This window comes from Carcharhinus amblyrhynchos, chromosome 1, assembly GCF_965287045.1.
Source record: "Carcharhinus amblyrhynchos chromosome 1, sCarAmb.v2.hapA, whole genome shotgun sequence".
In the NCBI taxonomy this organism is placed as follows: domain Eukaryota; kingdom Metazoa; phylum Chordata; class Chondrichthyes; order Carcharhiniformes; family Carcharhinidae; genus Carcharhinus; species Carcharhinus amblyrhynchos.
The window spans coordinates 38873435-38901254 of record NC_137324.1 but is presented as its reverse complement, the minus strand read 5'-3'; the positions used below and the strand labels follow the sequence as shown (position 1 = coordinate 38901254).

At 45.2% G+C, this 27820-nt stretch overlaps 1 protein-coding gene across 1 annotated transcript; it reads left to right on the top strand.

The window, feature by feature from the left end:
- LOC145349187 (protein FAM221B-like) lies at positions 1-25798 on the top strand. Its single transcript, XM_080197632.1, has 7 exons — positions 1-24; positions 11281-11499; positions 12953-13096; positions 14486-14596; positions 20742-20945; positions 22612-22731; positions 25426-25798. Coding segments are annotated over exons 1-7 (984 nt in total). The 5' UTR covers positions 1-23; the 3' UTR covers positions 25611-25798.
- The last annotated feature ends 2022 nt before the right edge of the window (positions 25799-27820 follow it).

The following is a 27820-nucleotide window of genomic DNA, read 5'->3' as shown; positions in this document are numbered from 1 at the left end:
CACAATCTGCCTGCAAAAATATCAGTGAGTCTGAATCGCGCTGCACAAACCTGTGGGTGGGGTTTAGCATGCCCGAAACCCTGCAGCTCTGATCTGTGCTTCCAAATGCGCACGCGCAAAAGAAAATAATGGAATGTTGTCCCCTGCCACATCCCTCTCGGGCCAGATAATGCCTCCCCCTGATCCCCACAGACATTGCTCCACCCCCCCCAACATTACTGACTCCCTTATTCTCCCCACCCGCCTGCCACCCAGACCAAACACGGGGTCCTCCCCCTCCCTCTCCTGCCCCCCAATCTCAAGTGGAGTGATCCACCCTCCCCCTCACCCCAGACCCTTCTGCACAAGGCCCCCATCTCCTCCTGACTCTGATGACTGCATGACACCTCCCTCTCTTTCCCCCGTCCCCCAGTCATTAATCCATACTCACCACTCCCCATCAGCACACCTGCAAGTGCTCACTTGCCTTCCCCTCAATGCTAAGGAAACTGCATGGAACTTGCTGGAACTGGGACGCTCTACTAAACTGCCTGCAACTGATCTGCCCGAATGAGGGGCAGCTCCATAAAAAACCCAAGGATGAACAGGCAGGCAGGCAGTGCAGGAAAAATTGACCACACGACCAGCATCCCCCCCCCCCCCCCCCCCGATTTACTGAGGGCGACCTTGGGAGGCTGCTCGATGCAGCAGAATGAGGCGGGACACCCTCTTCCTCCCAGGAGGATGCAGACCCGGGGAGGGGGGGGAGCAGGGGGGATGCTGACAATGTGACCTAGGAGGCCTTGTTCAGTGCCATGGCACTGGCCCCCCAGAACTGGGAAGCAGTGCTGCAAGAAGGTCAATGTTCTCATCTGGACAGCAAGGGCGAGTGTTGAACCTGTCTAGCATCTTCCCCCAGATCCTTCCATCCTCCGCACCCTGCATGCTTCCAGCCACTGACCCCCAAGCACTTCCTCCCTATTCCCCCCAAAAGCCCCACTGCGCTTGCCCCCTAAGGGCCAACACCTGATGCTCTGCAGGAATCACACTATCATTTCTTTCATGACTCCTTCTATGTCTACAGGAGAAGACCAACCATAACACTACAGGGAGAGAGCGAAGACAGAGGGTGGTGAGCCAGACCTCTGGGTCCTCACCCCCTTTGAGGAGCAGGCACTGGACCTGTAAGGGAAGGGGAGCTGTGGGCTGTCAGCGACAGCATGGTCGGGCTGCCGTCAAGACGGGAGCATCTGTCAATCCTCCACTCAATTTGAGACTTCCCACTCTTGTGGTCATGGGTTTTGAGTGCAAAGGGCGAGGTTTAAAGGAGATGTATGAGACATGTTTATTTGCACAGAGAGGGTACTGGATGCCCCTGGAACTCACTGCCAGGGGAGGTTGTGGAGGCAAATACGAGAATAACCTTAAGGGATGTCTTTAGGTGAATGGGATGGGAATAGAGGCATATGGTCCCCGGAAGGGTAGGGAGTTACAATTCAGATAGGCAGCCTGGTCGCTGCAGGTTTGGAGGGCCAAAGGGCCTGTTCCTGTGATGTAATTTTCATTGTGTTTTGTTCTATGTTCAATGGTGAAATGTGAATCATATTTTTTGCATACCGGATATCACTCCCTCTCTTGCACCTCTGTGTCTTATGTTGCAAGGACAGATCTGGACTCTCCCTGGGGCCTTCTGGCATTGTGATCCCTCTGCGGCTCCCACCCATCCAAGTCCGCACAGTCCTTGGAGGATATGGATGAAGGGGCCTCCGAGGGTGGCACCATTTTGGTGTCAGCTTCCATCTTGCAGTTCACCATCCCAGATACTGACACATCGGTGGGTCCAGTTAGTGGTGAGGCTTCTGAGTCACTCTCTCTGGTGAGCCTGGCACATCTGATAATGTACATCAGGTGGAGGAGACAACGCCTGAGGCATCTGATATGTGGGCCTGCCGAGGCGAGGACTCAGCTGGCCCCAGGCTATATTCTGGGCCTCTAAGATCACTTCTCCCTCAGCTGCTGGAGATGCAGCAACTGAGCCAGGGAATGCAGGAGGGGCTGACGGCCACACTGGCAACGCAGTCGGAAGGAGTCCCAAAGCTTTCAGACAGACCAGCTATTGGCTGTCTTGTGTGTTTCCCAGGCCAACAGTGCAAAGGCGGCATCTGCAGTGGAAAGCCTGGGACAGGGGATCCTCACCATGAGTGGCAGGCTCCAAGCGATGGCCAAGTCACAGCAGGCCACAGCTGAGGGACTAACCAGGATTCTCAAGGTTCTGTGGCCCATGGCTGAGAGGCTCAAGAGCTTTCAGGAGATTCAGTGGGACAGCACTGAGACACGGCGGACTATGACAGCACTTCTTGCAAACATGGCCGTAGAGGGTCATGGCTGAGGGGCTGCAGAGTGTGGCCCAGTCTTAGAGGGCACTTGCTGCGGCCATTGACACGTGGCCCCCAACTCAGGTGACTATTGCGGAGGGCTCGACCACCATGGGTAAGATGCAGATGGTCCTCCAGGACACGCAGGTCCAGGTGACACCAGAGCTTCTGGAGCTCACTGCAGAAGCACTGCCATCCCATGGAGTGACCAGGGGCCAACAGGAACCCCAAGGGAGGAGGAAGAGCTCGTGATCATGCTGGGGCCTTCCAGCTGGGAGACTGTGGCTGTGGCTACACCTTCTGACTCCCCCCTTCCTGGCACCAGGGTATTTCAGGAGTAGGGGGGGTAAAGAGGGTGTCATGGAAACATTTCACACACCTGGAAGCCAGCCAGGGCCCTCAGAGTCCAGGACCTCCAGAGACGAGGTAGGCATCTGATCCCCTCTGCCTCGATGTACGTTCTGGGGAGTCACTGAGATGTGGTAGGCCATGTAAAGTTAGGAAGTTGTAGTTGCACTAACATGGCATGGGTGAAGGGTTACACTCGTTAGATAGATCTTTAACTACCTTAATGTTTTCCATTCTCATGTTTTATATTAGAACTTATTATTTAAACACCTTTATTATAATCATTAAATGTTTTTTCATCATCCACCTGTGACTAATTTGTCTTGAATAGGAATCCTCTTCCATTGATGATTGCCGGAGGGATGCTTCATGTGATGCCAGTTGGGGAGGCCCTTCAATGCTGTGTCACTGAGAAAATGAAGCCATTGGTTCCCCAGAACCCATGGATGATTCTCATGGGTAACCCATATCACTCACGGGTCAGTTCCCACAGCCTGGGCTCCTCCTCAAATGCCTCCGGGATGTCAGAGCTCCTGACCTACACACTGCCTGGGTGCCTTGTGTAGGTGTGCATAATGTTCATATTGTGGTCCCACACCAGTTGGACATTCAGGGAGCAGAGCACCTTTCTGTTGATGAATCTCCGTGAATTCTGCAGCGGGGTCTTGAGGGTGACTTGTGTGCAGTCGATGACCCCTGTACGTTAGACATCCCCGCAATGGCTGCGAATCCTGGGTTTACTGACGGGCTGGTCCAGGTTAAATTTGATGTACTGCCCAGCCCGGGCATACAGGGCTTTGTGACCTGCTTAACACAGCGGACTGGGAGATGCCACAGACATCTCCGCATGAAGTCTGGAAGGAGCCAGTTGCATAAAAGTTCATAAAAACATAAGAAATAGGAGCAGGAGTAGGCCAACTAGCCCTTCGAGCCTGCCCCGCCATTCAATAAGATCATGGCTGATCTGTCGTGGCTCAGTTCCACATTCCCGCCCTCTCCCCATAACCCTTAATCCCCTCTCTTATCAAAAACCCATCAACCCGCGTCTTAAAAATATTTAGCGAGGCGGCCTCCACCACTTCAACGGGCAGAGAATTCCAGAGATTCACCACCCTTTGAGTGAAGAAGTTCCTCCTCAACTCCGTTCTAAACCGCCCCCCCTTTATCTTGAGGCTATGCCCCCTAGTCCTACTATCCTTTCTGAGCGGGAAGAGTCTCTCCACCTCTATCCTATCCATCCCATTCATCATCTTATACGTCTCAATGAGATCTCCCCTCATTCTTCTAAACTCTAACGCGTACAAGCCTCATCTATTCAGCCTCTCCTCATAGCTCAAGCCCCTCAACTCCGGCATCAGCCTAGTAAACCTCCTCTGCACTCCCTCCAAGGCTAAAATATCCTTGCGTAAGTACGGCGCCCAAAACTGCACACAGTAGTCCAGCTGCGGCCTCACCAATGCCCTATACAGCTGCAGCAAGACCTCCCTACTTTTATATTCAATCCCCCTCGCTATGAAGGCCAGCATCCCATTCGCCTTCCTGACCACCTGCTGCACCTGCAGGCTGGGGACTCATAGTGTTCCTCAATCTGATAGCCACTGAGAATGGGTGCCCCCTGCCTGCCTCTAGGTGCCAGGTCCTGCAACAGGGTGCACAGGTGTTGCAATGTCTCCTTTCGAAGGCGGAGCTATCAATGGCACACGGTGTCTGACATCTGTTCAAATGACACTCGTGTGCGGAACTGCTGGGGTCTCTGTTCCATCCTTCTCCTGCGCCCTCCCCGCTCTGGGTGAATAGCGGCCGCCTCCTATCTCTGGTGGTCATCTCCGTCTGCTCCTGCAAATGGTAAGCCTGGACCTCCTGTGCCCGTAATTCTTCCTCCAGCTCCTCCTCCTCAGCTCCAGCAGCAACCAAAATAACAGCAAGATCAATCGGTTGCATTGCAAAAGCCATCTCGTCACTCTGAAGGGGGAAGGGGAAGTGGAGAGGAACACATGTAGAGATTAAGAAATGTTGCTTGCCACTGGCCCAGCAACAGTCATTATCCATACTGCCCATTCCCCCATCCACGTGCACTACAGAATCACAGATACCCCCCCTCCATTCCCCCAGCCACATGCACCCCAGAATCAAAGCCCTTGAAAAGTTCGGAGGCTGCAGCAATTGTGTACATCTTCAGCTGGCAGAGTGTTGAATGCATTAGGACCCAGCAGCATCCACAAGACCCAAGGTCAGTGCTGAGATCAGGGTCCGTGCTGCAAATCCGACACTGGACACCCTGCTGAGCAACATCCTCCATTCTACCCCCGTACACTCGCAGAGCCCCTCTGACCCAAAGAACAAAATGGCCACAATGAAAGGATCCCCATAAGAGGCAGGGAGCCGTCAGATGCTAGGCACTTACCTCCTCACTAACCCTCACTGATGAAGTGCCCGAATCGGACTAATATGGAGTATATGTGGTTCATGGTGATTCTGGATTGGCGGAAGTGGTGGTAAAGGGGGAAGTGCCGGTAAAGTTGGGTGTGCAGCCCATTAAGGCAATGGAAATGTATTTAAATGGCTGTCGCGACTGTTTCAGGCGCGGTCCCGATTGCGACCATTTTCGGGCCTTGGTAAAGGTGGAAGCAGAGCAGAGGCAGACACAGATCGCGCTACTCACTTCACGCCCAACTTTATCAAGTTTCCGTGCCTGAAAATGGGCGCTATGCGACGAGAAAATCGGGCCCATAGTTTCCTATTTTAGTGTTTTTTATTGTAAGTTTTGGTTAGACAATTTACTTAGGGTTACTTTTGTTCTGCCGTGAGATTATTTGCTGCCCTCGTGGTCAAAGGCACCCAAGTAGCCAGCAACTTTATTTGAAAAAGCTAGCAGATCATTATTTTGTTCACTTAGCAGAATCCCGAGTTTCATTCATGTCCTGTGACTCAAATTGTCATTTGATCTGGCATATGACCAGCAGTGCTGGGGAAAGTAGCCGTACAATTAACTAAACCCTGCATCTGTGGATCGAGTTTTCAATTGCTTGAACAAATATTCTTTTTAGAATCATAAAAAGTAAAGATGTAGGGGGGAATTTTCTGCCCCTGTTTTTAGTAGACTTGAATGGGGAGCTGGGGGGGAGGTGATGAGAATCGTTGTGAGTCCCAAAAGGTTTTTATGTTGCTGGGATTTCCCCACCAAATTGTCCCTCCAATGATGTAATGGGATGCCCATGAGGGAAGGTCAGGAACTCGGTTAGCATACATTAACATGCACTTAGTGGGCCTCCCTGCTGTATTAGCTCACCATGTAGCAATTTCACTAACTTCCTCTTCACCTCCCCTCCCCTGGCTTTGGCCTTGCTGCTGTGATATCAGTGGGGTTTACTACAGGTGTAGTAAAACAGGGAATTGACGAACAGGGAATGGGCACACAGGTAAGTATAGCCCCCAGGGGGAAAGAGTCATGTTCAGGCCATATCCTGGCAGTGCCTTGGGGGGGGTGTGGGGTGTGGGTTGGGGGGGTGGTGAGTGTGGAGGGTGGGATGGGGGTTTGGGGATGGGGGTGGGGGGGTGCGGGGTGGGTGGGGGTTAGGAGGGATGGAGGGGGTTGATCCCATGTCCATGGTGGAGGTTTGATCCCTAGGGAGGGATTGGGGAGCCTGTGTCCATGGGGGAGGGCGAGGTTCCAAGAGGAGTTTCTGCTTTCACGTTAAATTTTTCCGATTTCCCTTTATAAATGGCACCCCAAAATGTCAGGGGACGGGATTGCTGGCGAGGTGGGTTCACTCAGAGCCTGCTCCACCAGTGTGACATCATGGGACGCGCGCATCCCATTTTTTCTTTCAAAATGTTTGGAAGTTTGGCAGGAAAATCTGGCAAGGCCACTGACAAACTGCCTTCTGCTCTTCTCGCCCAAGGCAACACTTTGAAAAAAAAATCATTAAATTCCGTCCATACTATAAATTATGTTCTCCCAAAGGAACATTCTGACATTGACTTTTCAACCCCAATTTCTCAGTATATACTCTGCACAGCTCTGCACTGAGTCTAAATTTCCAAAATCTACCCAATAGGATTTTATTCCATTTACCTGGGTGTATTTACATACTGCAGTGTGAATCATTTCCAGATGCATCACTTATATACTTTTTCCTTTTTTAAAGTACAGTTATTCACAACTAAGGCTTGCAATGAAGTTACTGTGAAATTCCCCTAGTCGCCACATTCCAGCGCCTGTTCAGGTCAACGTACCTAAGAGCATAAGAACATAAGAAATAGGAGCAGGAGTAGGCCATCTAGCCCTTAGAGCCTGCACCGCCATTCAATAAGATCATGGCTGATCTGTCGTGGCTCAGTTCCACTTTCCCGCCCTCTCCCCATAACCCTTAATCCCCTTTCTTATCAAAAACCCATCAACCCGCTTCTTAAAGATATTTAGCGAGGCAGCCTCCACCACTTCAACGGGCAGAGAATTCCAGAGATTCACCACCCTTTGAGTGAAGAAGTTCCTCCTCAACTCCGTTCTAAACCGCCCCCCCTTTATCTTGAGGCTGTGCCCCTAGTCCTACTGTCCTTTCTGAGCAGGAAGAGTCTCTCCACCTCTATCCCATCCATCCCATTCATCATCTTATATGTCTCAATGAGATCTCCCCTCATTCTTCTAAACTCTAACGAGTACAAGCCTAGTTTATTCAGCCTCTCCTCATAACTCAACCCCCTCAATTCCGGTATCAGCCTAGTAAACCTCCTCTGCACTCCCTCCAAGGCCAAAATATCCTTGCGTAAGTGCAGCGACCAAAACTGCACACAGTACTCCAGCTGCGGCCTCACCAATGCCCTATACAGCTGCAGCAAGACCTCCCTACTTTTATATTCAATCCCCCTCGCTATGAAGGCCAGCATCCCATTCGCCTTCCTGACCACCTGCTGCACCTGCAGACTGGGTTTTTGCGACTCATGCACAAGGACCCCGACGTCCCTCTGCACCGTCGCCTGCTGCAGTTTTTCTCCATGTAAGTAATAATCCTTCCTACCATTATTCTTACCAAAGTGGACCACCTTGCACTTGCCAACATTAAATTCCATTTGCCATTTCCTGGCCCATTCGCCCAGCCTATCTAGATCCTTCTGCAGACTCTCCACACCCTCTGCGCAATTTGCCGTTCCACCAATCTTGGTGTCATCAGCAAATTTCGACACCATACACTCGGTTCCCTCCTCCAGATCATCTATATAAATGGTAAATAGCTGAGGCCCCAGCACCGACCCCTGGGGCACTCCACTAGTCACCATCCGCCAATCCGAATAGCACCCATTAACCCCCACTCTCTGCCTCCTATTTGACAACCAATCCTCTATCCACGCTAACACCCTAGCCCCAACTCCATGCCCCCTTACCTTCTGCAATAACCTCCTGTGAGGTACCTTGTCAAATGCCTTCTGAAAATCAAGAAAGACCACATCCACCGGCTCTCCTCTATCCACCACCCTAGACACATCCTCATAGAACTCCAATAAATTTGTCAGACACAACTTCCCCTTAACGAAACCGTGCTGCGTCTGCTCTATCAAGCAATTCCCCTCAAGATGCCTCGCTATTTCCTCCTTGATGACGGATTCTAACATTTTACCTACCACAGACGTTAAACTAACCGGCCTATAATTCCCTGCTTTTTGCCTGCCACCATTCTTAAACAACGGTGTAACATTAGCCGTTTTCCAATCTTCCGGCACTTCCCCGGAATCCAGCGACGTTTGGAAAATAACCACCAAGGCATCCACTATCACCTCCGCCATTTCTTTCAGAACCCTCGGATGCATTCCATACGGTCCTGGGGACTTGTCCACAATCAGTCCCTCCAGTCTGTCGAGCACCGCCTCTCTAGTAACAATAATGACATTGAGACCCTCCAGTCCTACCACCTTTCCATCGCTAACACCCGGAAAATTATTCACGTCCTCCTCCGTGGAGACCGAAACAAAAAAGTTATTCAAGGCCTCAGCCATATCTCCATCCCCTACCACTAAGTCCCCCCTCTCATCCTCTAAGGGTCCAACATTCACCCTAGCCAGCCTCTTCCTTTTTATATATTTATAAAAACTCTTGCTATCCTTTTTTATATTAAGCGCTAGCCCAGCTTCATAGTTTCTCCTACCCTTCTTTATCAACTTTGTCAATCTTTGTTGACATTTAAACCTCTCCCAATCCTCTTCTCACCCACTACTCTTAGCTACTCTAAACGCCTCCGCTTTTAATTTAAAACCAGCACGTCTTTCAGAATGTGGGAGGAAACTGGAGCACCCGAAGGAAACCCATACAGACACGGGGAGAACATCACACAGATAATCGCCCAAGCTGGGAATCGAACATGGATCCCTGGTGCTGTGCGGCAGCAGTGCTAACCACTGTGCCACCGTAGGTGTGTTTCATGCTGCAACTGGAAAATGTTTTGTGCAGAATTGCCCTAAAATTTTCTTCACCTGGTTTCATCAACACAAAATGCTTTTTAATCTGCTTAGCCTTTCTCTCTTTAGGGCTCTTTGTCTGAATTCATAGCACAAATCATGGTAAGGAGGACTCCTTGGCAGAACGGTGGCACAGTGGTTATCACTGTGTCTCCTCATGTCTGCATGGGTTTCTTCCAGGTGCTCCTGTTTTCTCCCACAGTCCAAAGACATGCGGGTTAGGTTGATTGGTTCATGCTAAATTGTCCCTTAACGTCAGGGGATTAGCAGGGTAAATGTATGGGGATATGGGAATAGGGGCTGGGTGGGATTGTGGTTGGTGCAGACTCGATGGGCCAAATGGCCTCCTGTACTGTAGTGATTCTATGAAAGGGTTTAGAAAAGGGTTGCTCTTTTTCGACAGTGTCCTTGTGCAAGTTTAAAAATAAAGAAACTGAGGCAAATTGTGGTTAAAATGTTAATGATTTAGGAATTAAGTTCATACCCCAAAGAATGTAAACAATAACGAAGATGTTTTCACTATATTGGTAATTACTTCAGGCACACTGAAATTAAACCTCACTGCACCATTCATCCAGGTGGAAATCAGGTTCAATTTAAAGGACCAACTCTTAAACCCAAACATGTCTGACACCACAGATCTGAAATTTTAATTCGCTCAAAACCCATCCACGGTCACAGAGTGCATTATATTGTTCTTGCCTTTGAGAGACATTCCTGCTAGCTGCTATATGCTTCAATATGCTAATAAAGCACCTCAGACCTTATTGGAGCTGCACCGGGGTAGTTACCTAATCTGCAGCATTCTGAACTATCTGGTATTTATCCATGCAGCACAGCCAATGGTCCTTAAACTGACACTCACAAGGCCATTAGGCAGTCTAAGGCGGAAATTTTCCAGCTGTTCACACCTCACCGCTGCTGCAAGCAAGGACAGAGAATTTGGCACTCAGCCAAATCTCCATTTACTGCAGCGGGATTGGAGAATCCTGTCGGTGTGAACGGCTGGGTAAATTCCAGCCTAAGTGTGCAAACTCACAGGGATGTCAGACAGGAGTTTGGACTGCAACACTCACCAGTAGGTGGGGCTTCTGCACTGAATGTGAATCAGCAACTGGAAACCTTCAATCAGTTGTCTGTTTTCTCCATCGTCCCTCAGAATTTTGAATAGCTCTATCGAATCTCCTCTCAACCTTCTCTACATTAAATAACATCAGCTTCTCTAGTTGATCCACACAGCTGAAATTCTTCATTCCTGGATGTTTGCTAATATCAGTATCATTCACAACTTCTCAGTTACTAAGTCCATGCCCAAATGCAACAAGCCTGGACAATATCCAGGCCTGGACCAATATGTAGCAAGTAACATTCATGCCACAAAAATGTCAGGCACTAACTACATCCAACAGAGGAGAATCTAACCATTGCGTTTTACATTTAATGGCATTACTATCACTGAATTCTTCACTATCAACATCCTGGGGTGTTACCATTGAAGAGTAACTGAACTGGACTAACCATATGAATACTCTGATTATCAAATATATCGCCATCCTGTGACCGTTGCTGGATTTAAATCCTGGAACTCCCTCCCTCACAGCAACATGGGTGTACCTGTATCAAAGGGACAATGGTAAGTGGCTTCCCATGTCTGTGTGGGTTTCCTCCAGGTGCCTCTAGTTTCCTCCTACAGTCTGAAAGACGTGCAGGTTAGGTGCATTGGCTATGCCAAATTCTCCCTCAGTGTACCTGAACAGGTGCCAGTGTGTGACGACTAGGGGGTTTTCACAATAAATTCATCGCAGTGTTAATGTAAGCCTAGTTGTGACAATAATAAATAAATTTTCCTTTCTGTTTTCACTGCTTGTTTCAGTGTCAGTGCTGCCCTGGACAGCCTTATCGCCCATTGCTCTGTCTGCATTGTTGTTAATACAAACTGTTTCCTGGTTACTGTGCAACTTAACACAAACTCATATGTTTACATTTCCAACTAGTAGAACTTTACTACCTTACGGAGTTATGTTTTTGCAAAGCTCTAAAGAAATCTAACTGCATGTTTGTTAATGTAAATGACTTTCTAAATGTACACCCTAAAATGGAAACTTAATTTCACTTGTCAATGTTTCAGTGTCTGGTTGCAGTGACTGGGTACAGCTCAAACACCCACATACAATGTCGTCTGGTCGAGGCTCGGGAAAGCATAAGGCAAAGACACAAGCTGCGGGTTACAAATACAACCACGGCGTGCCAGGAAGCAAGGCAGGCAATACATCTGGAGCGAGCCAAGCTCTGGTCCCACATCAACCATCACAAGCCCAGCAGCAAAACACCATGCTTGTTCCAAAAGGTAATGTGAAAAGTACTGCTGACTTCAAGATCCACTTTAGTTATCACTTCATGCTGGTTGCATTGGATGAATGCAAAGTCTAAGGACTGGGGCTAGACATGCTAAAAAAAGTTCACAGGAGCTGTGCTGACCTCTTTGCTCTTTCAGAGGGAGTTTTGTAGAAGCCCCATAAAAAATGCCAAAGTTGTGACAGGAGTTGGGACATCCAACCTGGAGATTCAGAGCTGCCATCTTTAATTAAGTGTAAATCCACAGAGCAGCAGCAATAGAACAGAAGGAGGTATTCAAACCCATTGTGTTTGGAGATGGGTTAGGTCATGGATTAAGTTTTTTTCAATGTTTTCTTTTGTGGCGACGAAAAGCCTTTAAAAACACAATAACAAATGCGTCTCTATCATAGGAAATAGAAATGTGGCCTTCTATTTTATGGCCTTTGGTGTTACTTCAGAAGTTTCGCCCAATCAACCTGCCCATTCTAAAGGTGACTGTCCACAGCAACACAGAACACCTTAAAGAACCGGTGTTGTCTGGAGTTTCTTGTTCTCAGCTTGTTGTTGTGAGAATTCAGGGAGACAACGCAAATGCACCCCAGCATTCATCAGTTTTGGAGAGTCTTAATTTTCTTCCCCTCCATGTACTTCACAACTGACCTGCTGAGTGACCTGTGATCCCAAAGGTTTCAGCAGTCTCTGAAACTTTCACCTCCTCAGCTATATTAAGTGCCTAATTGGCCATCATAAGGCCTTTCCCAGGACTAACAATCCTGGAGGTGTAAATGCTGCTCCCCATGAGCTCCAGGCCAATGAGAGGCCTGCAGCTTTCCATAGCAGGCAGCGTCATCAGGAGCAGTGGCAGATGCCAGTAAAACATACACTGGACACCCAGGAGGGACCCAAGACTCAATCTGAATGGGAGCTGAATGAGGGCCACGAGCTGTGGGTCATGGAACAGAGGTGGAGTAGGGAGGGGGAGGGTGGGTTTGAAGGAAAGGGTAGGGGGATGATTTCCAGCTGCCCGCCCTCTTCCCAATGGCAGGCAACCAAGCACTGAGTGCCTTTGAATAAAGAACCTACCCTTCCCTTTCCTGCTGCTGCAGATTGAATAGGATGAGGTCTTTAAGTGGGCATTAATCACCCACTTGAGGGCCTCAATTAGCATCAGGGCAGAAGCCATCCACGAGCCTCGAGGCATTTGTGAGAAAGTGGCAGTGTCCCCGCCTCACACCCTCACATCCAATTAAGTGCCCATCAGTTTTCAAACCTGCCACCAGGGAACATTAAACTCAGAGCATTTCCTCCTCTCTTGCCAACCTTGGTTATTTCAGACAATATAGATTTTGACTCTTTACCTTTACTTATCAATAAAGGAAAAATAAAAATGGTTCATAATAGTAGGATAAGAGTAGGTTGGAGAATCTATCTATTGTGAGGTTTCCTGCATTTGTCTTTTACAGGATATACAGTAAAACCCATAGTCCCAGCCAAAAAGGCTGAACTCATCTCAGTCGCCAAAGCAATGCACAGAGAACACTTTGGGGCTCGGGTAAAGGAATTGTTTGATCCTGAGAGAGAGGCAGCACTGGATGCAATTCAAACAGGTGATTCTCATGTATAGTATCTGTTCCCAGGATATGGGAGATACCAGCGAGGCATTTCAAAAATTGTAAACTTCATACACACGTTCTAAATTTTTTGTACACACGGCATGAAGCAGATCTTCCCCTTCATGTGAAGATGGAAAGTCACACTAGGGCTGAAGATTTTTTTTCTTCTAAGGCTTAGTTTAATATACATATTTGGTTCACCATAATGTGGAGATGCCAGCATTGGACTGGGATGGACGCAGTAAGAAGTCTCACAACACCAGGTTAAAGTCACTCACCTGATGAAGGAGCAGCACTCCAAAAGCTCGTGACTCCAAATAAACCTGTTGGATTTTAACCTGGTATTGTGAGATTTCTTACTGTATTTGGTTAGAGTAGCAGGAGGGTGACTAAAGTGAACCGGAAAGAATAACTCTAACCTAGCGTTTTCATAAAAGCTAATATTGCACCTTGCCCTGCGGAAGAGAGGTATACCGTTTTTCAGTCTGTATGAGCAGGAATACCTCCATAACACCATAAGAGTTAGGCCACTCGGCCCATTGAGTCTGCTCCACCATTCAATCATGGCTGATATTTTTATCATTGTCATCTCCTGGCTTTTCCCCATAACTCCTGATGCCCTTATTAATCAAGAACCTATCTATTTCTGTCTTAGAGACACTCAATGACCTGGCCTCCACAAACTTCTGCAGCAAAGAGTTCCACAGATTCACCACTCTCTGACTGAAAAAATTCCTCCTCATCTTGTTTTAAAGGATCATCCCTTTAGCTTGAGTTTGTGCCCTTTGGTTCTAGCTTTTCCTATTAGTGGAAACATCCTCTCCACATCCACTCTATCTAGGCCTCACACTATCCTATAAGTTTCAATAAGATCTCCTCTCATCCTTCTAAACTCCAATGAGTATAGACCCAGAGTCCTCATACGACAAACTCCTCACTCCAGGGATCATTCTTGTGAACCTCATCTGGACCCTTTCCAAGGCCAGCACATCCTTCCTTAAATATGGTGCCCTAAACTGCTCACAATACTCCAAATGGGGTCTGACCAGAGCCTTATACAGTCTCAGAAGTATATCACTGTTCTTGTGTTCTAGCCCTCTCGACATGAATGCTAACATTGCATTTGCCTTCCTAACTGCCAACTGAACCTGCGCATTAACCTTAAGGGAATCTTGAACAATGATTCCCAAGTCCCTTTGAGTTTCTGATTTCCTAAGCATTTTGTCATTTAGAAAATAGTCTAATTTCCTTTCTTACATTCTCTTGGAACTTCGGCACATTTCGATCTTGCCTTAAGACATTTTCACTGACAGTAAGTGAATTGTAGATAGTTCAGCTGTTATGTTTATAACCAATTTGTGAGTGATTGTATCACTTTGATAGGGATCTATATTGGATGGAGATGTCCTGAGTACAAATGGGATTGCATCCGAGTTGGAGTAAAGTCAAAGTGCTTTTGTGGACACTTTCTCGCTGAACATGACCATTTTACCGGTATGAACCTAACTTTGTACCTAATTTGATTATTTTTGGCTAAATGTAAAAAATAACCTGGCATGAATGCTGTGAACTCAAGTCTAAGGATCAGCTCAACATCACTCCTGATCTCAGCACAGCAGTGGTTATTAAACCATTGACATCTCAGGCTTAGAATAGTAGTCTTTGTTTATTTCACAGGAACTAGGGATAGGAAAATTAGGTTCTTAGAATTGGGGCTCATCAGCGGATGGGCCGGACATTGAAGATCTTGGGGTGGGATAATCATACATGGACTCTGGAAGGAACAGCTCGAATTGATAAATGAACCTTTTCCTTCTAGAATGTACTTGGTTCCATTCTTATCATAATGCCTACTTGGTAGCAGCAATCACATCGACATTTTATCCCAAACACAAAGATGGCGATCTCATTTGGCCATTCATATTTTATTCCCAAACTAAATTCAGTACAAGTGAACTCTGAATGTAAGGACATAAGAAATAGAAACCATTTGGTTCCTTGAAGCTGCTTAGTCTTCATCAAGATAATGACTGATATTTGGTCACAGCTTCACTCTCACCCTCAATCTGCATTCCCCTTGATGCCCCTCAAGTCCATAGATCCAAGTCTCATACATATTTAATGACTGAGCATTCAGAACCCTCTGAATGAAGAAATTTCTCCTCAGTTGTAAATGGCCGACCCCTTATGCTGAGACTATTCCTTCCTAGAGCCTCTATTGGAGGAAGCAGCCTCTCTGCATCTAACCCCAAGTCCTTTTCAGTGAGGAAAGGCAAAGTCAACTCAATTTCTCCTCACAGAACATCAATCAAGATTCTAGGAGACCATCATTGCTTCACCTCTGAAGCAAGTATATTGTTACGATGTGAGGGAGTTAATTTAAACAGCCCTGATTTCTCCTCTCATCACCATAAACAGAAAGGTGTTTTGATTTATTTCCCACTTTTTAAGCAGTTTCATGTTTCCCAACCCCTGAGTTTTGCAATCATCCAATTTTCTATTAATAACCTCATAGCAAACTGGAGATAGATTAAATCACAGGATTAGATTATTTGCAGACGCAAAATATGAGTGGGGGTCACCACCCCTCCCATATTTTGTGTCTACAAATAATCTAATCCTTTGATTTCATTCTATCTCCGGTTTGCTGTGGAGTTATTAATAAAAAACTGGATCACAATATTAATGGTGCCATGTATTCAAAAAAGGCACAGCCCCTTTGCTGTGCTGCTGTTTGTAGATGAGAAAATGGCAAACTGAGTTTTGCAGTACCACAAGGCAACATAACTGGCTCCACCCATTCAGCTATTCCCATTTCTCCACAGTACATTTAGCAATGGGTGTGTATCCCTATCTGGATTCCCAAGGTGGTTAAATGTTCCAAGTTTTGTTGCTCTCCATTATAATTCCTCCTCTGTCTCAACCTCTAAGGGACCCACATTTATTTTTACAAATCTTCCTTTTTATGTACCAGTAGAAGCTCTTATAAAGTTGGAGACCATAATAAAATTCCTACATTGCAGAAGGAGGCCATTCAGCCCAATAACAATCCCACCCAGGCCCTATCCCTGTAACCCCACGTATTTACCCTGCTAATTCCTCTAACTTACGCATCTCGGGACACCAAAGGGCAATTTAGCATGGCCAATAAACCTAACCCGCACATCTTTGTAATATGGGGGGAAACCAGAGCACCCAGAGAAAACCCACGCAGACAAGGGGAGAATGTTCAAACTCCACACAGACAATGACCTAAGCCGGGAATCGAACTCAGGTCCCTGGAGCTGTCAGGCAGGAGTGCTAACCACTGTGCCACCGTGCCACCCCATTGATATTTCTCACTGGTTCACTCATATTCTACTTTCTTTCACTTTGGGTCGGATTCTATGGCCTCGCTCTTCCTGAAACCATAAAATCCCACCCAAGGTCAATGGATCTTCCTACGCTCCGCCCCTCGCCCACTCCGATTCCCATGGCGGGCGGGTCACTAAAATTCTAACTTTTACCAATTTTCTTTTTTATCCTTGGTTGGTTTTTAAAACCATTCCAGTCTTCAGGTTTTTCAACTGTCTTATCTTTTAATCAAATATCCTGATGTACATTACCTAACACATTCCTCATCACTTTGTAATTGGTTTCACTTAAGTTCAAATTTCAAGTTTAAGCATGTGGCCCCAGAACTTGGTGGGAAATTCTATCACTCTTACCCAGAGGATCTCTTATTATCAGATTACAAATTAACTCTTTCTCATTTCACATAACAACATCTAAAATACTGTGTTTGAAAAAAAATGTCTCACTTAGCAGGCAAATTTGAAGAATATTATTGTATCTAATAAATGTTGCAGACCGAATTCTGCCAATAATTTGTTCCAAGATCATAGAGATAAAAATATTTCACATCTATCTTTTACTGTTACATAATTTTAGAGATCCTAGAAAATATCATTGATTACCACTATGTTTGTCGATTAGATACAGTAAGAAGTCTCACAACACCAGGTTAAAGTCCAACAGGTTTATTTGGTAGCAAAAGCCACTATCTTTCGGAGCACTACCCCTTCATCAGATGAGTGGGAGTTCTAATCACAAACAGACACAAACTCAACTTATAGAATAATGATTGGAATGCGAGCCTTTACACTAATCAAGTCTTAAAGGTACAGACAATGGGAGTGGAGAGAGCATTAAGCACACATTAAAGAGATGTTTATTGTCTCCAGACAGGACAGTTAGTGAGATTTTGCAAGTTCAGGCAGGTCATGGGGGTTACAGATATGTGACATGAACTCAAGATCCCGGTTGAGGCCGTCCTCATGTGTCTCTTCTCAGTGACTCTGTGCTGTCGTGTGTCGTGAAACCCGCCTTGGAGAACGCTTACCCAAAGATCAGAGGCCAAATGCCTATGACCGCTGAAATATTCCCCAACAGGAAGAGAACAGTCTTGCCTGGTGATTGTCGAGCGGTGTTCATTCATCCATTGTCATTGCATCTGCATGGTCTCCACAGTGTACTGTGCCTCAGGACATCCTTTCCTGCAGCGTATTAGGTAGACAACATTGGCCGAGTTACAAGAGTATGTACCGTGTACCTGGTGGATGGTATTCTCACGTGAGATGTTGGCATCTGTGTCGATGATCCGGCATGTCTTGCAGAGGTTGCTGTGGCAGGGTTGTGTGGTGTCATGGTCACTGTTCTTCTGAAGGCTGGGTAGTTTGCTGCAGACAGTGGTCTATTTGGGGTTGTGCGATTGTTTGAAGGTAAGCATTGGGGGTGTGGGGATGGCCTTGGTGAGATGTTCGTCTTCATCAATGATAAGTTGAAGACTCTGGAGAAGATGTCATAGCTTCTCTGCTCTGGGGAAGTACTGGGCAACAGAGGGTACTCTGTCCATTGTGTCCCGTGTTTGTCTTCTGAGGAGGTCAGTCCACTTTTTCGCTGTGGCGTGTTGAAACTGTTGATCGATGGCTTTTGCTACCAAATAAATCTGTTGGACCTTAACCTGCTGTTGTGAGACTTCTTACTGGGTTTAACCCAGTCCAATGCCAGCATCTCCACATCATTCGTGGATTAGAAACATAGAAGAGAGGAACAGGAAGAGGCCATTTGACCCTTCAAGCCCGTTCCACCATTCATTACGATCATGGCTGATTGTCCAACTCAATAGCCTAATCCTGCTTTCTCCCCATGACCTTTAATCCCATTTGCTCGCCACTTCTTGAATACATTCAGTGTTTTGTCATAACTACTTTGTGTGGTAACGAATTCTACAGGCTCGCCACTATTTGGGTGAAGAAATGTCTCCTCACCTCCATCCAAAATGGTTGACCCCGAATCCTCAGACTGTGACCCCTGGTTCTGAACTCCCACAACATCGGGAACATCCTCCCTGCATCTACCCTGTCCAGTTAGAATTCTATAAATCTCTATGAGATCACCCCTTATTCATCTGAACTCCAGCGAAAACAATCCTAACCTAGTCAATCTCTCCTCATACATCATTCCCGCCATCCCCGGAATCAGCCTGGTAAACCTTCACTGCGCTCCCTCGAGAGCAAGATCATCCTTCTTCAGAACAGGAGACCAAAACTGCACACAATATTCCAAGTGTGGCCTCACCAAGGCCCTTTTTAATTGTAACAATACATCCCTGCTCCTGTATTCAAAACCTCTCACAATGAAGGCCAACATGCCGTTTGCCTTCTTTACTGCCTGCAGCATCTGCATGCTTACCTTCAGTGACTGGTGCACAAGGACACCCAGGTCCCAATTTACAGCCATTCAGGTAGTTATCTGCTTCTTTTTATTGCTTCCAAAGCGAAAAATCTTACACTTATCCAAATTATACTGCATCTGCCATTGATTAGACCATTCACCCAACGTGTCCAGATCATGCTGAAGGATCTCTGCATCCTCGTCACAGTTTGCCCTCCCACCCAACTTGGTATCATTTGCAAACTTTGAGATGTTACATTTTGTTTCCTCGTCCAAATCATTAATATGTATTTTGAACAGCTCCAGCCCCAGCACTGATTCCTGTGACACCTCACTAGTTACTGCCTGCCAATTTGAAAAGCACCAATTAATTCTTACTCTTTGTTTCCTCTCTGCCAACCAGTTTTCCATCCATCTCAATACACTTCCCCCAATCCCATGCTCTTTAATCTTGCATGATAATCTCTTATGTGGACTTTGTCAAACGCTTTCTGAAAGTCCAAATATGCCACATCAACTGGCTTCTTCTTGTCAACTCTACTGGTTGCAACTTCAAAGAATTCCAACGGGTTTGTCAAGCATGATTTCCCCTTCATAAATCCATGCTGACTATCTCTGCTCCTGCCACTGCTTTCTAAATGCTCTACTATAAAGTCCTTGAAAATGGATCTGAGAATTTTCCCTTACCGATGTTGGGTTTACTGGTCTATAATTCCTTGCTTTCTCTCTACCTCCCTTCTTGAATTTTGGAGTGACATTAGCTACCCTCCAATCTGCAGGGACTGTCCCAAAGTCTATAGAATCCTGGAAGATGACCACTAATGCATCTATATTTCTAGAGCCACTTGCTTAAGTACTCTACCAGTACTTTAGTAGACTATCAGATCCTGGAGAAGACTATGGAGAAAATAAAGGAAAAATCCATGTCTAAAAGTTTTTGTTCAGAATGTCACTTTTTCTGTGATTTTATGACATGGGTTTCCTCTGGATGCTCCAGTTTCCTCCCACAGTCCAAAAGATGTGCAGGTTAGGTGAGTTGGCCATGCTAAATGTTCCCTCAGTGTACCCAAACAGGCGCTGGAATGTGGCAATTAGTGTATTTTCAAAGTAACTTCATTACAGTGTTAATGTAAACCTACTTGTGACTAATAAATAAACTTTAAACTTTAACTTTAAAGATCTTGAATGGTATTGACGAGGTGGAGATGGAATGGGTGTTTCCTCTTGTGGATGAATCCAGAACTAGGGGACACAGTTACAAGATTGGGAGTTGCCCTTTTAGGACAGAGAGGAGAATTGTTTTCTCTCAGAAGATTATGCAACTTTGGAACTTTCTGCCTCTGAAGATGGTAGATTGCATATTTTAAAGCCAGAAGTAGATAGGTACTTGTCAGGCAAGGGAATCAAAAGTTATTGGGTCGATGGGAATGTGGAACTCAAAACACAAACAGATTAACCATGACCTTATTGAAGGGTGAAGCATCTTTGAAGAGCCAAATGGCCTACTTCTGACCCTATTTTGTATGTTTGTATGCTATTCCCTGTCTTTTCGGTTAAGCTTTTGATCATCTAACCTAATACCTCCTTGTGTGGGTCAATGTCCTATGCTGTTTGAAAATGCTCGTGTGAAGTATCTTGGGATATTTTATTATGTTAAAGGTGCTATATAAGTATAAGTTGTTGTTGTTGTTCAACAAGCGTACAAGTTGGCGAATGAGGCACGCAAATTAGCCTGCCCAATGTTTCTGGCCACGACTGGGAAATCAGGAGAACTGCAAAATGAATACACTGCCTTCAGTGCTCAGTTTTCCGAGTAGCACACTGGCTGCATTAGGCTGCACCATCAGTGAAACTTTGGGGTGAATCTATATGGTCTCCTGTGGGTTTGTTGAATTGACTAATGCTGTTTATTTTGTTGCTGCAGGTAGGAGTGTTCGGGTGCCCTGTGTGGTGCCTGGCTGCCAGTGCAAAGCTTATGCCTTCATCCCTTCCCGCCCCGAAGATGTGGGTGAATTCTGGCTGAGAAAACGAAGAAACTTTGACCCAAGCGCCTGGAGAGCTAAATGTCGTTGCAAACACAGCCACGAAGATCATAATGTTGGTGGAGGCCGTAGTTGCAAGGCTAGTGGTAGGTCAGCAGGCTTGATATCATCCTCATGCATGTTCATTTATACTTCTGTGATGTTGGGGACTCAGGAAAAGCTGAGATGGATCTTCCATTCGTTACTTCTGGTTGAAGATGGTTGCTAATGTTTCTGCCTTGCCTATGCACTGATGTACTGAGCTCCCTCGTGATTGAGAATTTGTGGAGCCTCTTCCTCCAGTAACTTGTTTAAGTGGCAGGACTGCAGAGCTTCATTCTCATCTGTTTGTTGTGGAATTGCTTAGTACTGTCTATAACATACTGTTTATAGAAGCATAGAAACATTGAAAATAGATGGAGGAGTAAGCCATTCGGCCCTTCCAGCCTGCACCACCACTCAATATGATCATGGCTGATGCACTGATCATGCACTTCCATTATCCCACTCCCACTTGCTGTCCATACCCCTTGATCCCTTTAACTGCAAAGGCCACATCCAGCTCCCTTTGAACATATCTAATGAACTGGCTCCAGTAGCTTTCTGTGGTAGAGAATTCCACAGGTTCACAACTCCCTGAGTGGAGAAGTTCTTCCTCACCTCAGTGCTGTTTAGCATGCAAGTGTCCTTTGTTGTCGCTTCAGCAGGTTCACAACACATTTTTAAGTATGCCTGGGGCTGCTCCTGGCATGCCCTCCAACATTCTTCATTGAACTAGGGTCAATTGTAGAGTGGAAGGTGTGGAAGGTATGCCAGGTAAGAGGTTCCAGATTGTGATTGAATGTGGTTCTACTGCTGATGGCCACAGTGCCTCATGGATGCCTATTTTTGTGTTGTTTTGCCTGTTTGAAATCTATCCTGTTTAGCACATTGTTCATGTCACACAACACAATGGAGATTACACTCAATGTGAACGCAGCACTTGTCTCCACAAGGACTGTGCAGTGATCACTCTTGCCAGTGCTGTAATGGACAGCTATATTTGTGATAGATGGATAGCTGAGGATGGAGTCAAATAGGTTTTAACCTTTTGTTGGTTCTTTTCCACCTGCACAGGCCCAGTCTAGCAGCTATGCTCTTTAGGACTTAAACACCTCGGTTAGTAGTGTTTGGAAAGGTCCTGGGTTCTTAGGGCAGTGAGTGTCTATCACAGTAACATGTTGTAAACAGTACAGAACTTGCAGTTTTTAAAAAAAACAGCTGTCTTTGTTCTCAAATCAGCCATTAATTCCTTTCAAAACTCGATGATCGACACATGGTAAATTATAATCCCTAAAATATAAATTCTCCTGCAATATTATAATGTCATTTCATACAGCTTAGTCCATTGGAAATCAGTGGAGAATGAGAAATGAAGAATATCTTCTGATAGCATAGGAAAAGACATTTGAGTGACTTGCAACAATGATCTCGAAACAACATACAATAACACAAGTATAAGTATGGCATTGTGAGCCAAATCACAGCACATGAATTGCAGCGATTCAGGAAGGGAGCTCACCACCACCTTCCCAAGGGCAACTAGGGATGGGCGATAAATGCTGGCTTAGCCAATGACGCAAGTTCCCACAAATGAATAAAAAAAGCTCCAGCAATTTGTGGCAGAAAATTAACTGCCAGAATAGGTCATTGTGGTTAAACTGGATTAATATTATTTTAAAGCTATGTTATTTGAAACCAATGTTATTTTAATTCTATGTGCTCTTTTAACAGGTTGTTCTTGCCCAGCTTTTGAATCCAATTTCCTCTGTGCAGCCTGTGATAAACATTGGGAGCAACATCAAACATTCTTTGAAACAGAAGCACATAGAAAAGAAGCTGGCCTCCCGTACGGTACGGAGGTGTCGCTGAAGTTGCCCTTATTTGTTAATGTTTTCAGATATTACAGAGTATCAGTTTAACGTGACTGAAGACTGTTCAGTCTGAGAGGACGGGCTATAAAATGAATGGGAACATGAATCGGTGTAGGACCAGAATGGAAGCAGTGGGGGTGATTTACAGCCCACGCTCGCTGTCAGAGAGAACGGCAGAAAATCTGGAAAGAATCGCAATTTTCCCTGCCCCTCGCCAGTGACATCACAAGATGCACGCCCACAATGGGTGAGACCTCATTTTATCGGATTTGAGTGGATTTGAATATAATTGCCCAGTCCCCTCTCACCATATGATCCACCCCTCACGGAATATTCAAACTTAGGTTCAAGATCTGGAGGGAAAGCTGGGCTGTGCAACTGGAGAGCTACACACTGGTTTTCAGTCAGAGCCTGATACTTTGGGAAAAATAGGATAAGATTCTGCCCAAAGCTCTAATTTGTGTGGCGCGATGACACAGTGGTTAGCACTGCAACCTCACAGCGCCTGGGACCCAGATTCGACTCCCAACTTGGGTCACTGTCTGTGTGGAGTTTGCACGTTCTCCCCGTGTCTACATGGGTTTCCTCCAGGTGCTCCAGATTCCTCCCACAGTCCAAAGACGTGCTGGTTAGGTGCGTTGACCTGAACAGGCAATGGCGTGTGGTGACTAGGGGATTTTTACAGTAACTTCATTACAGTGTCAATATAAGCCTACTTGTGACTAGTAAATAAACTTTAATTTGAATGTTAAATACTCATGTTGCTCTAAGTTCCAGAGTGATAAAATTAAAGTTTTTGTGATACTATAGATCACAACAAATAAGTCGGCCTTTGAAGCCTCCAAAAGTCCTTTAGAAACAAGGGTTGACTTAAATGACAAGGATGAAATATGAACTCCTTATACTGGTGTGCATTGTGCCATTTTGAAATAAGTGTAAAAATAACACCTGTAGTTCATACTGGATTAACATTGCACAGTTTATTGAATTAATAGTACAAAAATTCCTTTGATTACAATCAGAATTCATTAAAAAGTTAAATTCATTGTCTTCAGCATCCAACAGAAAGAGCACATCAATGTTTTTCTGAGTCACTTGGGCTATGGCACCATCGTGAGGATCCCATTCTGGATCAGGCTTTCCTAACAAATCATCTTCCTCTCCATCCTTTGAATTGGATATTGTGGATCTTTTAAATGATCTGATGTCATGTGTTGCTCTAACAGCACCTGACAATTTTCATTGACACTGAATCCCTTCACTAAAGTACAGTTATTTGATAAGTGAGCAAATGTTACGACTTTTAGCTTGAAAGAAGCTGCGTATTTCATCCATTTTACTGGCGGACCCATTTCCAGTTATCATTCACCACGCCAGGTATGGTCTGCGTTGTGTGGACACATCTTAAACTCCTACTCCTCTTCTTTGCAACACCTGCTTTATCTCATACATTGACTTGTAAAATATAGCCAGTAAAACATGCATTTCTGGGTGAAAAATTGAGACTGGCTAATGTGAGTTTAAGATTCCCTATCTGAAAAACAGAATTGATTTATACAGTGAGTACATACAAAACCATGATTTTTGGTGCTGTAAAAATGGGGTTGTCTTATATGCTGGGTTGATTTATACACCACAAATTATGGTAATTCAGGGGCATGAACAATTGACTGAAGCAAGTTGTTTGTAGAGGCTAAAGTTTTCTTACAGGGGTGTCAGTTAAACATTAAAAATGAAAAAGGAAAACCAGGAAGAAAATAATACATATTTGGAAGACCTATTTTAGACCAACATGCTTTTGGAGAGAGTGAGGACTATGGGAAGGTAAAATTGAAAGTCCATCCATAAGGAATGATATGGAGTGGGATTTTCCAGCCCTTCCTGCTGGCAGGATCTTCTGGTCCTGCTGAAGCCCATCACTTCCCCCTCCTTCTTCACAACTCCATGACATAGAAAATAGGCTATAGAAATTAGCGGGACCTGAAAACACACCATGGGAGGACAGTGAAAAGACACAGGGTGGAAAATCCCGCTGAATTATTATTCTGGTATAAGTCATGTTCAGGATTGGTCCCAGGAAGCAATAATTCAGTTCAAGAGTGGCTTATTCTGGAATGCTCTTCCAAGAGGCCCAGTGGATGTATGAACTCATCCAGTGGCAAAAATTCTATTCTATGGCCTAGGAATGATGCTGCAGAGTATTGCACAGTGAAGCAGACACAAGGGGCTGAATGGCCTACTCCTGCTTTTACTTGTTATGTTCTTCTGTTGTGTTTGCACAGTGACACACCACAGTTTAATTACAAAATATATATTTCCCTCTGATGTTTTGTTTCCTGCTATCACTTAGAACATTAGTTAGCAAGAGTAGCAGCTTGCTTACATGATACATTCAGTGTAATTTTACGATCCATGCTGTCAAGAGAGGACCACACCCATCAACAATGCAGGTTGTAATGTGGATGTCAAAAGCCTACACCTTCCCAATCATTCAATTGAATGATTGTAAACATTTGGTACAGCAGGCACACAAATTTCCAGCTTACACTGGCAGTATGTGAGGATCCCTGCTGCATAAAATTATAAACTCATAAACTCAAAATTATAAATTCATAAAATTATCCTTAATATGTTGGTGTCCCCTAATTTTATTTTCTTATTGGACTGGTTTCAGGTGAAGCTTACTTGCCCTTTGCAGAAATGCCCAACTTACGAAATGCAGTGCTGTCAGGGAGGGAGGAGGATGATTCTGCGTACCAAGCCATCACTAGTGGTATTGGACCCTATTCACGTCTAGGGCCTTCTTCCAGCTCAGCCAGACCTGCTTTACCACCAGATAACAGACCAAAAGGATCCTGAGCAATCTGTAATAAGCAATTAGAGATATCACTGTCTGAATAAATTCCACATCCTCACTTTTGTCTGGTTTTGTTTAAAATCCATATTGTCCATAATTCGGTTTTTAAAAGAAAGCTGACAAGTATGAGACTAAACAAGACAGATATTTGAAGAGTTGGTACCAAATTAGAAATTGAAAACCAGGCTGACCTTTCTACCTTACAACATGTGCAACTGCAAAGTACGAGTGAGTAGGGATACTTTGTTGAATGTAGTCACAAGATAGTTGCAGATAAGAATGGTTATTTGACCAAACTTGCTTTGTCCATCGAGAAAGTACCTGCCTGTTGTAGCGTGAAACAGTTTCTTAAATGGTGCCAAGGTTTTTGTCTACACTGCTTTATATGACGGATATGTATTGATTAGTTTTGGGGAGGGAGAATATTTCCTTATATCAATCCAAAATTTAACTTTTACCAGCTTGAACTGATGAACCCCTGTCCTGTTCACACAATTTTATTTAGAGTAAAGTTGGTTGGTTCCTATTTATCCAACAATATATTCTTCTCACTGAAACTTTGAGTAACAAAATCGTACCTGAGGAAGGCCGGTTTCTAACTCGATCAAAGCTTTGGTCAAAGCCAGGGATCGTGTTCAGTTCCAACCTCAAGTCACTGTCCGTGTGGAGTCTGTACATTCTCTCTGTGGGCCCGATTTTACCATTTTCGTTCTAAGTGCCAATTCTGGGCATAGTACAAATCCGACTTAGAAATCCACTTTCAGGCACCCCCATACACTCTCAGCCATCTCCAAGGGAGACACAAGGCCTTTCATCTGCATCCAATTAAACTGATGCAACTGAGTTTCATGCCATCCTCTGGTGGGACTTGCCACCATTCATGCTGGTGTGTTTCTGTCCCTCTGGCCATATGCCCGCCATTGAGCATGTCAGCAGGAGCAGGTAGAATTTGACCCACAGAGTCTGAAGTAATAATAAAACAAAACTAAAGAGTAACATTCAGATATATTTCTGTTATTTTATTTGTTGTCTTTCTTGGTGATTTTCTTGAAGGCAGTGGCATAGTGGTATTGCCACTGGATCAGCAATCCAGAAAGCCAGAGTAATGCCCCGGGGCTTGGGTTCAAAACCCACCACAGCAGATGTTGAAATTTAAATTCAATAAAGATCAGGAATTAAAAGTCAAATGATTTGATTTGGTTTGATTGATTATTGACACATGTATTGATATACAGTGAAAAGTATTGTTTCTTGCACGCTACATAGACAAAGCATACCATACGTAGAGAAGGAAAGGAGAGAGTGAAAAATGTAATGTTACATTCATAGCTAGAGAAAGATCAACTTAATGTGAGGTAGGTCCATTCAAATGTCTAATGGCAGTAGGGAAGAAGCTGTTCTTGAGTCAGCTGGTGATCTCATACATTTGTAAGTTTTTCCCAATGGAAGAAAGTGAAGAATGTCCAGGTGCATGGGGTCCTTGATTATGCTGGCTGCTTTTCCAAGACAGTAAGGTGTGTAGATGGAGTCAATGGATAGGAGGCTGGTTTATGTGATGGACTGGGCTTCATTCACGAATCTTTGTAGATTCTTGCAGTCTTGTACAGAGTCATACGAAGCTCTGATATAACCAGAAAGAGTGCTTTCTATGGTGCATCTGGAAAAGTTAGTGAGAGTCATAGTGGATATGCCAAATTCCTGAGCCTCGTGAGAAAGTAGAGGCATTGATGGACTTTCTTAACTATAGCATCTGCATGGAAGGACCAGGACAGGTTGTTGGTGATCTGGACATTTAGAAACTTGAAGCTCTCGATCATTTCCTCTTTATCCCTGTTGATGTAGACAAGGTAAAAAGTCTGACAACACCAGGTTTTAGTCCAACCTATTTATTTGATAATATTCTCACTAGCTTTCGAGGGGACAGCCTCTTCGTCAGGTGAATGGAGAGTTCTGGCCTCAGACAGAGCATATAAAGCACAGACAGTTTAGAGATTACTGATTAAAATGCGAATCCTTACACCTAACCTGCTGTTCAAGACCTGAAGTGGCTGACAATGTGAGTGGTAGGAGCACTGATCACAGTTTAAAGAGAATCTTTAGTGTCAGAGGAATAGCAGGGTAAATATGTGGGGTTACAGCAACTGGGCCATATTGTAGGTGGAATTGTGGTTGGTGCAGAGTCAATGGGCTGAATGGCCTTCTTCTGTACTGT

What these genes read in the sequence shown, in the direction of transcription:
- LOC145349187 (XM_080197632.1), top strand. An exon ending in CACCATGCTTGTTCCAAAAG is followed by an intron (nt 11,500 to 12,952) that starts GTAATGTGAAAA and finishes TGTCTTTTACAG; the next exon opens with GATATACAGTAAAACCCATA. An exon ending in ACTGGATGCAATTCAAACAG is followed by an intron (nt 13,097 to 14,485) that starts GTGATTCTCATG and finishes TCACTTTGATAG; the next exon opens with GGATCTATATTGGATGGAGA.